Source organism: Gekko japonicus, unplaced genomic scaffold (genome assembly GCF_001447785.1).
Source record: "Gekko japonicus isolate JY-2015 unplaced genomic scaffold, Gekko_japonicus_V1.1 scaffold3784, whole genome shotgun sequence".
Taxonomy (NCBI): domain Eukaryota; kingdom Metazoa; phylum Chordata; class Lepidosauria; order Squamata; family Gekkonidae; genus Gekko; species Gekko japonicus.
Window position 1 is genome coordinate 37,435 of NW_015171009.1, and position 9,206 is coordinate 46,640.

The 9,206-nt window shown below is 44.4% G+C and overlaps 1 protein-coding gene across 1 annotated transcript in view; it reads left to right on the plus strand.

Moving 5' to 3' along the window:
* The window catches only part of PRR5L (proline rich 5 like), a 78,117-nt gene that overhangs the window by 18,040 nt on the left and 50,871 nt on the right, over window positions 1–9,206 (plus strand). The window contains exons 2-3 of the mRNA XM_015419020.1: window positions 4,250–4,521; window positions 5,564–5,644. Of these exons, the coding sequence (XP_015274506.1) occupies window positions 4,352–4,521; window positions 5,564–5,644 (251 nt within the window). The 5' untranslated portion in view covers window positions 4,250–4,351. The remainder of the gene's footprint in view (window positions 1–4,249; window positions 4,522–5,563; window positions 5,645–9,206) is intronic.

The following is a 9,206-nucleotide window of genomic DNA, read 5'->3' on the forward strand; positions in this document are numbered from 1 at the left end:
GGCCGGCTCGCGCTCTAGGTGAAGGCCTAGTTCACCTAGCGGGCGAGCCGGCCCTGAATGTTCTGTGCGCCTCAGCGTTTAGTCATGCCGACCACATGACCACGGAAACGTCTTCAGACAGCTCTGGCTCTTCAGCTTGGAAATGGAGATGAGCACTGCCTCCTAGAGTTGGATTCAACTGGCTTTCGAGCAAGGGAAACATTTACCTTTACTAAGCTTGCATTTAGAGCAGGGGTCATTTCGTAGAAAAAGAGCTGCAGGGGCTCATTAGCATAACCTATTCGCATAACTTATTTGCATATGCCACACCCCCTGACATCACCGGAAGTGTGTCAGAAGGCAACACCCACCGCTCAGACTCCACTGGACTGTTTTGGATTGCTATCTATTGGGGGGGAATGTGCAGATCTGCCTTCACAGAGGAGGGAGAGCTTGTACCTGAAGGCGGCCGGGGGGGGGGCTCTGCAACTTACCTGGCTGCTTCTTGTTCCTTGTGGCCCGACTGAGGGCTGCTGGGAGCAGGGGGTGGGGCTTGTTATATGTGCCCGCCCCCTGAGCTCCTTACTGCCGGAGCTCCATTCCTGTGCGCTCCCGCAGGAAATGACCCCTGTTTTAGAGTCCACCCTTTTTTGTCCATGATTGTTTGCAACTCTGCTGGTAATAGAAGCTGATGCTGCCATGCCTGATCCTCATTACAGTTTCTGTCCTGTGATTAATAGTCTTTCGGCACCACTGCTTGACTATTTTAATTAGTGCTGGTGTGGTTGCAGAATACAGTTCAGCTGAATGCCGGATCCCTGGAAAATGTCAAATGGTGGAAATTAGTGCAAGTGTTTGTATAAGAACATTAGTTCCTTGTGTTTTACAGGAAACAGTTAAATACATATTGTGCCTGTTACATGTTGTTTGTTTCTGGTAGCCAGAGGTACTAGAATGCCAAGAAGGCTCCTAAAAGCCCTATTACTACAAATAACTCTTAACCTCAAGGATAATATCTTATTCTCATTAAAGAGTATGTGGCATGGGTGTGGCCAGCAAATGACTAAGAGCCGCCTTTGGTAGATGGAGAGCTTTCAAAAGGAAGCCTGGGAACTTTGGAACTGTTTAAGGAAACACTGTTGTCATTCAAGTGTGGGAAATGAAATATTCTGGAACTGGGTCCCTGTTAGGTCCTTCAGAGCATATCTGGTTTTTAAATGATGCCAGGCTAAGTATAAGCTGAGTGTTCACTTAAGAGCACAGGAGTATTGCGGCTGCTCCTCCAGAGGCCATTTGTGTTTTTTTAAAAATGATGCTTCTACGCCTCATGCCTTAAACATTCTTCTGAACTCACTGGAATCGGTTGCAGTTGTAAAAGAATGTCACTGTGATACATTTCTCTGAGGAAGTCACAGCAGTGTTTACAGTAGCACATTTCAGTATCAAGTGTGTTGTAGAGTGTTCGTATTCTCCCAGCAGCCCTCTGAAGTAGGTTAGGCTGAGAGATGGTGACTGCTGCAGCTTTCAGTAGGACTTTGAAAATTGGTCTCCCATATTTTAATGTTCAGTATTATGCTGTTCTATTTTGTTATTTGTTTTAAAATAGTTATACTCCACTCTCTCCGAGAAAATGTGTTTAAGGAGACTTACAGCATTAAATTAAAAAATAAGTGGGAACCATAGGAGCGACAACAGCATAAAATGGGAACAAAACTCTTAAAAGCAGCATCAAGTGGGTGAATCCTGAAAATCTAAAGCGCCATGCCTAAAAGCCATAACCACAAAAGCAGTAACAATCTACTTAAAACCACCAGTGAGCCAGAGATGAAAGACAGGAGATAGAACTTCAGCTGAAAGGTTTACTGTGGGAAGAAAGGCATGCAAAAAAGCACAGGAAAATGAACGTATCTTTGCCGGGTGCCTAATGAATGTAATGAAGGGAAATGAACGTATCTTTGCAGATCTGATGCCAGGCAGGCCATTGAAGGGAGTTTCAGGGTTTCTGTTGTGCTACGACAGGATCTGTGTGTCTTCTGCTCGCCCACCTTGCTTCTGACAGTGGAGGCTGGTTTGTATGACAGAAAGTAATCTTTCAAGTGCCATAGTCCCAAACTGTGTAGAGTTAGCTGGGTCTTCAGAAGTGTTTTGAATCAGTCTTCTGAATGGCTCAACAAATTCTTATCACTAAGGAAAGCCAAAGTAAGAATGTTTCAAGAAAACAGTGGTATAGATCTGTTTTGGCAGCTGATCATTGTCTGCAGGATTTGGTTTTCAGAAGCTGCCGATTTACTGTCTGCATCTAGAAATATACAATTCCGATGAAGATGCCAGTTTTGGTTTCCACAAGAAAATCATTGAGTGAAGTTGATAATAACAACAACATTGAGGCAAAATGCCACATTAATATTGCTGTAAACTGTAATATTTATGACAAGCATGTAAGGCTGGCTAGTGCTATTTCCAGGTTCTCTGTAGAGTTAGGGCTGAGGTTGAGAGAGGGTGGATCGCCTGAGGCAGGGCTCCTCAACGTGGTGCCCATAGGTGCCATCTGACACCTTTTCTGGAACCCAGCAAGTGTTTTTAGAAAGTAGGCATAGCCATGTGGGGTTTTTGCCCAGCAGGGCTTCTGGTTGGCCACTGGAGATTTGATTGGCTGTGCAGGGTTTTTTTTAAATGTTACTTTGGCGGCCACTGCAACTATCGCACAAGGATCTGCTGTGTGACTGCAGGTAAGCTGGTGTAACCATTTTGTACTTGGCTCTACCTCATGCAGGAACCGTTTTATGGCAGCACCCACCACACTGTGTCAGAATTCCAAAAGTGCCCGCAAGCGCAAAATGGTTGGGGACCCCTGGCCTAAGGAATCCACCTTTTCCTTAAGAAGCTGTAATCTCTGCCCCGGCACGTTACCGATTTTTGTTCTGTCCTTGAAACACAAAGAGCACCCGTTTAGCAGTACAGAAAAAAAAAAATAAAGCTTAAAAAAATTGAGCGTGGGATTAGCGGGATTAAGACTTGATGTTTGTTTAAGATGATCAGAAGATCTCCTCTCTTGGGTTTTTAGTTAGTAGTGGGTATCTTTCTTTTATCCCATAAATGTAGTCCCCCTCCCACATTTTCTGTTGTAGTTTGTAGTATTATAAAAAATGCAATACAAAATCCCCTCCAGGGGCATAAAAAAAGAGCATGTTTTTTTGGGGGGGAGGGGGTCTTCTAGGGGATGCACAAGTTACTCTGCGGCTGCCTGCAAGCTGCTTAGTACCTCGCAAGTTACCAGTTGGAGACCCCTGGGCTAAGGTCATGTTATGTTTATGGCTGGGCTGAGATATAGTCTGCTGCTTTTTGTGCACATTCTTAATCACACAACAAATGAACATGGGAGCATATTTGCTGCCTATTAGGTACAACTTGGCATGGCTGATTTTAAATAAAAAGTGCGTGTACAATTCCATAGTGCCCATTTGTTTAATCCTGACTCACAGCTAAACAAAGCAAAAGAATTAGGCTGGGTGACAAAAATAATTTCACTCTGGCCTAGTAACAATCCTGGGCCTGAGGCTTGTCTCTGAACTTTAAAGGAAATTTCCACTGACAAATAACAGTGAGGCATAGCCTTGAAACTGCCAGGCTGAGGCATTCTCCTAGGTTTCAAAATGTTGTTTTTTACTCAGGTAGAGCTGTAAAATCACTTGGAAACTGAACATGAAACGATGTGCTTTTCTTATGTGCTCAACCAGCTGATTAGAAGTACCCAGTTTAGACAATGGTTTGCTTGAATAAATGTCTTTCAGTTGATATTTTATGGATGTGTGTATATTTCAAGAGTCTTTTTGATTTGAGAGCTAAGCCGTTTGTGTAGCCATTTTAAATAGAAACTCTTCAAGCAAAATAGATTGTATTTTGTGAGTGAAATTTATCTCCATCTTCTTTATGTGTTGTTTCCTCAGTTGTATTAACAAGTTTCTAAAAACAAAATCAGTGATACCTTTCCCAGAGTGGTAATGTATTTCTTAATTTTGACAAGCAACATGTTTGAACTGAAACTATATTTTATGGAAATAATTGTTCCGCTTGGCCCTTGGTGGACCATGCAGGCGGAAGTGAGCATAACAGTTCAGTTAAGGAGGTTAGTTATAGTCGTATTGTGTCAATAAGTTGTTCCTTGCAACAGAATCCTGGTGCTCTAGAATTGAGATGCTTCATACGCACTATGTATTAGTCAAGCCTCAGTTTTAAGCCTCTCTCTCTCTCTCCCTTTCTCTTTCTCCAGGTTTCATTCTGACTTCGAAGAACAGAAGAAAGACATCTGTCCCAGTTCACTTACGTCTTTTTGGCCTCTTTCAAGAAACCATTTCCTGGCCTTTCTCCATCTATGACTAAAGGTTCTACCATAGCCTCACCTCTTGCCTTCCAGTTTCAGAAGATGGGCTCATTCCGAAGACCCCGGCCACGCTTCATGAGTTCCCCAGTGCTGACAGACTTGCCACGTTTTCTGGCAGCTCGGCAGTCTCTGAATCTCAGTTCCAGTTCTGCTTGGAACAGGTGAATAGAATCATATGACACTTCCTTAGGCTGAGTCACATATAGGTCAGTTTATTCTCATATGATGGGCCCTTTCCTTTACAGCCCCTGTTTATTTGGAGGCAGGAGAAATTGAATGCAGTCACCCCTTCAGGTGATGTGCATGTGCTAACTTGTAGCTCCTACCATCTTTATTTATTAGTATAGTTGTGTGATTGGAGTGGATCCCGTCAGTCTAGCATCCCATCCCTATGATGCGACATATGTGAAAATATCGTTTCTCGGGGAATACAAGTGTCAGTGTGGTGTAGTGGTTGCAGTGTTGAACTGGGCTTTGGGATACCCAGGTTTGTACCCCCCACTGTGCTATGGAGCTTCTTGGGTGACCATGGGCCAGTCACTCTCTCAGCCTAACCTACCACACAGTGTGGTTGTTGTGAGGATAAATGGAGTGAGGGCACACAAGATCATAAGCCACTTTGGGCCACCATTGGGGAGAAAATGGGGCATAAATATATAATAACCTGATCGGTTGGGGAGCCTGTACTTTCCCCCATGGCTATCATGTCTTAAGTGGCTATGCAATACAACATGAATGGAAAACCTGATGACCTTTTGTGTAATGCAGTTCTTGATTTCCTCCTTTTCTTCTTGTGATTGATAGTCTTCTGTGATAAATCTACTGCAATCCTCATATTTTATGGGATTAGCTTGCATACTGATAGCAAAAAAATTCCAATGATATTCTTGCTAATGAATATGTTATACCTGCAGTGCAATGGTCATGTAAAGGCAGACAGCTAATAATGGCAGTACATGCTGTAATGTTACAACTCTTTCTCCCTTGGCATGTGCGTAAGTACTTTCTGCTTTGCGACTGATTGGCACATAGGTAAACAAATCTAACGTGGGGGAAGCAGAAGCAATTTAAAGAACAATTAATCTCGTTCTCCCCTTACTGATATATTTACATGGCTCTTGACTGCAGTTTCATTGCTCAGTGTAAATCACACTGACATGCATTGTTTATGGCTGCCCTAACTGTCTCGCTTTTATTTGGCAGCGTTCAAACGGCAGTGATCAATGTGTTCAAAGGGGGAGGCTTGCAAAACAATGAACTCTACACCCTCAATGAACATGTCAGGTAGGTTGCTTGGACTCTGCTCTATGGCATGGTGTGCCTGTTGCGGAATAGGTGGTGTGACCGAAAGCTGTGTCCTTGCTGCACTTTATTATATTTATATGCCGCATTTTTACTGGCATGCTCAGAGCCACTGACACGCTAGCTCTTGCAAGAAGCAGCGGCAAGAAATCAAAACAAAAACGTAGCAAATGTGAGAGTCTTTCCCCCCCTTCTCTGTACAGAATAATTTTGTTTGGGGCTGGGAGGCTGGTGGTGACCCTTCCCTCTGCTGCTGAAAGCATTATTCACCTGGCAAATTGTAACATTTAGGACATCATTGTCAATGTTCCCTCTAAGCTGTGGAGTCTAGTGAGCAAAAATTCTACTTTGTGAGCTACTGGCATAAAAGTTGTGAGCGAGCACTTTGGCTACTGCATAAGTTAGTTTGCTCTGGAGCCATCCTTCCTGAGCCAGGACAAAAATGTGTGAGCCGGAGGCTAAAAAACTGTGAGCTAGCTCACACTAACTCAGCTTAGAGGGAACACTGATCATTGTTGTATGTGAGGTCTGAGGAGTCCCTTATCAGCCCCCTTGTGTTGCACCCTAACCGCACTCCGTACAAATTGTTCAAATAGAACCGAGTTGCCACTAATGTCACTCGCCCTTCTAAGAACTTTGGTGAAGAGTTTTGTGATCTGTTTATGATCAGAGATACAGTTCTGTAGTTTTGTTTTTGCATGATTCAGGGCAGGGCAGGATTCACATTCGGGTTTCTGTTTTGATGCTGGACTTTTGAGAGGATGGTTACTTTTGAGCTCCCCTTTCGCTTTCTGTCTATAAGAGGGTATATGAATTCTCACGCGTTGATTAGTGAATTATTTATTCTGTGTTCTTTCACCAAAACATGGATCTGTATGACTTGCAGGATCATGAAATCTATAAAAACATCACTGGCACCCACAACAGTCTTAGTCAGCAGACAAAAACATAACTAGTTGCAGTTATGGTAGATTCACAAAGGGGAGAAGCTTGAACTTGGGGTCATCTGTTCTTCTGCAGGTGGTATCTTGTGAAAGGTGCTTGTCGTATTGGCTAGTGTTTTGTGATGCGTGCTTGCTCTTGGAAGTTTAACTGATGTGGACTTCACACTTTGATTATGAACACCAGTGCAGTTGATGAAAATTTGATAGAGATGACTGCTGGCCTTCTGTAGCATGGGATGTTGGTGTCTACCTTTATTTGTTTGATGTCTGTAGTGTGAAAGATCTTGCTACATGACTCTGGCTCGAAGAAAGCCCATTGTGACTATGTAGCTGATGCTGGACAGAAATCTATCCATAATATAATTAAATCCTCACATACTAAGGGTGGTCAATACATTTCAGCTGCCCTTAAACTATTTCAGGCTAAATCATTGGCTTACCTCTTATATGGGACCATGATTGGGCCACCATCCTCTTGTTTTATCCCTCTGGAGGGGGTGCAATCAAAATTCCTGGGAGCAGCCCTTCAACTACCCTGCTGTGCAAGGCTGGTGCCAGGTTTTTTTGCACACTAGGTGAGGCTACCTTCTGGCGCCCCCCTCCCCCCCGTGCGGCCACCAATTTTCAAACGTAAATGCATTTTAGGAAGAATGAAAAACACAACATTTGGAATTGCTAATTTCTTTTTTTGTAATTATGAGAACAAGTAATACAATCTCTGATTTTCTCAAACAGAAAAACACAAAGAACAATTACTTTTTTTTGTAATTATGAGAACAAGGAATAGAACCTCTGATTTTCTCAAACAGAAAAACACAAAGAACAATTACTTTTTTTTGTAATTATGAGAACAAGGAATAGAACCTCTGATTTTCTCAAACAGAAAAACACAAAGAACAATTGAATAGTCTAAGAAGGTATGCACAGCAAACCACACTTAAATGCAGTTTATGGCACACAGTTGATTCCTATGTCAGAAAGGTCCTGTTGTCTCTCTTTCATTCTTAACCCAGGAATTGAACCTGGGACATAAGAAAAGAAGAGCCCTGCTGGATCAGACCAGCGGTCCATCCTGTCTCACACAGTGGCCAATCTGTCCTCTGGATGGTCAACAATAGGGTGTACAGGCCGAGGCCTTACCCTGATGTTGCCTCCTGACTCTGGGATTCAGAGACTGTCTGCCTCTTAATGTGGAGGTTCCCTTTAGTCACCATGACTAATAACCACTGATAGACCGCTCCCCCCTGAATCTGTCTAGTCCCGTTTTAAAGCTGCCCATGCCTGTGGCCATCACTATATCTTTTGGCAGCAAATTCCACATTTTAATAACTTGCTGTGTGCAGTATTTTCTCTTGTCCATCCCGAATCTACTGCCCATCAACTTCATTGGAAGCCCTCCAGTTCTAGTATTTTGGGAGAAAGGAAAAAGCACTCTCTGTCTACTCTCTCTACCCTTTGTATAAACTCTGTAAACTCCTAGCCATTTCTTTTCTAAATTGAAAAGTCCCAGACTCTTCAGCATAGGGAAAGTAATCCAGACTTTCTTCATACCAATCAGATGCTCTACAGCTGAGCCATGATGTGTCCCCAAGAGGAGAAGGTACTTCCAGAGCACCCACAACTCCGCAGTTTGGCATACAGTCAGCCTAATGACAGCAACGCAAAAGCCCAGTCCTGCTTGGGACCAAATTTGAGTCCAGCAACAACCTTTCCCAAGCCAGAGATCCCTCCACAGCCCTTCTCATCAATCAAGCTTAGCACACAGTCTGGCTTCCTTCCTTCCCAGCCAGCCGAGGCAAGTCCCCTTCCCTCCAGCCCTCGCCGCCCACGTGTGGATGTCACGATAGCCCTGGCGGGGCGGACTAGGCAAGGCACAGAGTATCCAAAAACACAGGCTGAGGTCAGAGCACCAGATAGGCAGAGAAACAAAAGCGTAATCCAAAATATCAGGTCACTCGCACAGTCTAAGGTTTACCGGAGATTGGCAGTCCGAGTTGTAAAGCCGAAAGCCGTTGTTCAGAGTCAGCTTACACATTCCAAGGTCAGGGAGCCAGAAGAACGATGTCATGCAGTCTGGAGTCAAAAAGCCGAGGGAGTCAAGCAGAAAGTCAGGAAACAAGATGTAAAGTCCGAGGTGTAGCGATTCAATCATGTGATCAGTTGCCAGCACGAGGTAGGTAGTGAAGAGGGCTTCCTTAAAAGCCTGTTCCCTGTGTTCCTAATTGCCGGCTGATTATGGAGTCCTGGCTCCAGTTAATACTCTGGACTCAGAGGATGCATCCCACACATGCGTGCTTCCCTGCGCTGGGTTGTCAAATCCCGTCTCCTTTGGTCTCTTAAACAAGCTACAGGTGGAGGGGAATCAGGGGGTGTGGAGCTTGCGCTCGGCTCTGCAGGAGCGGCTCCAGGTGCGAACCCTTCTGGCAGTCGGTGTTCATCCTCTGCAAAACTTACGTCCAGGGGTGCAGGGAGCTCTTCCTTGGATGTGGAAGGTGCAGAGTCCCTGGGATCAGGGTCCACTCGGTCGGGTGGCACGTTGGGCATGACATTAAAGGTGCCACTGGACTGTTTTGCACTGCGGGGAGCTCTGCAGCTTACCT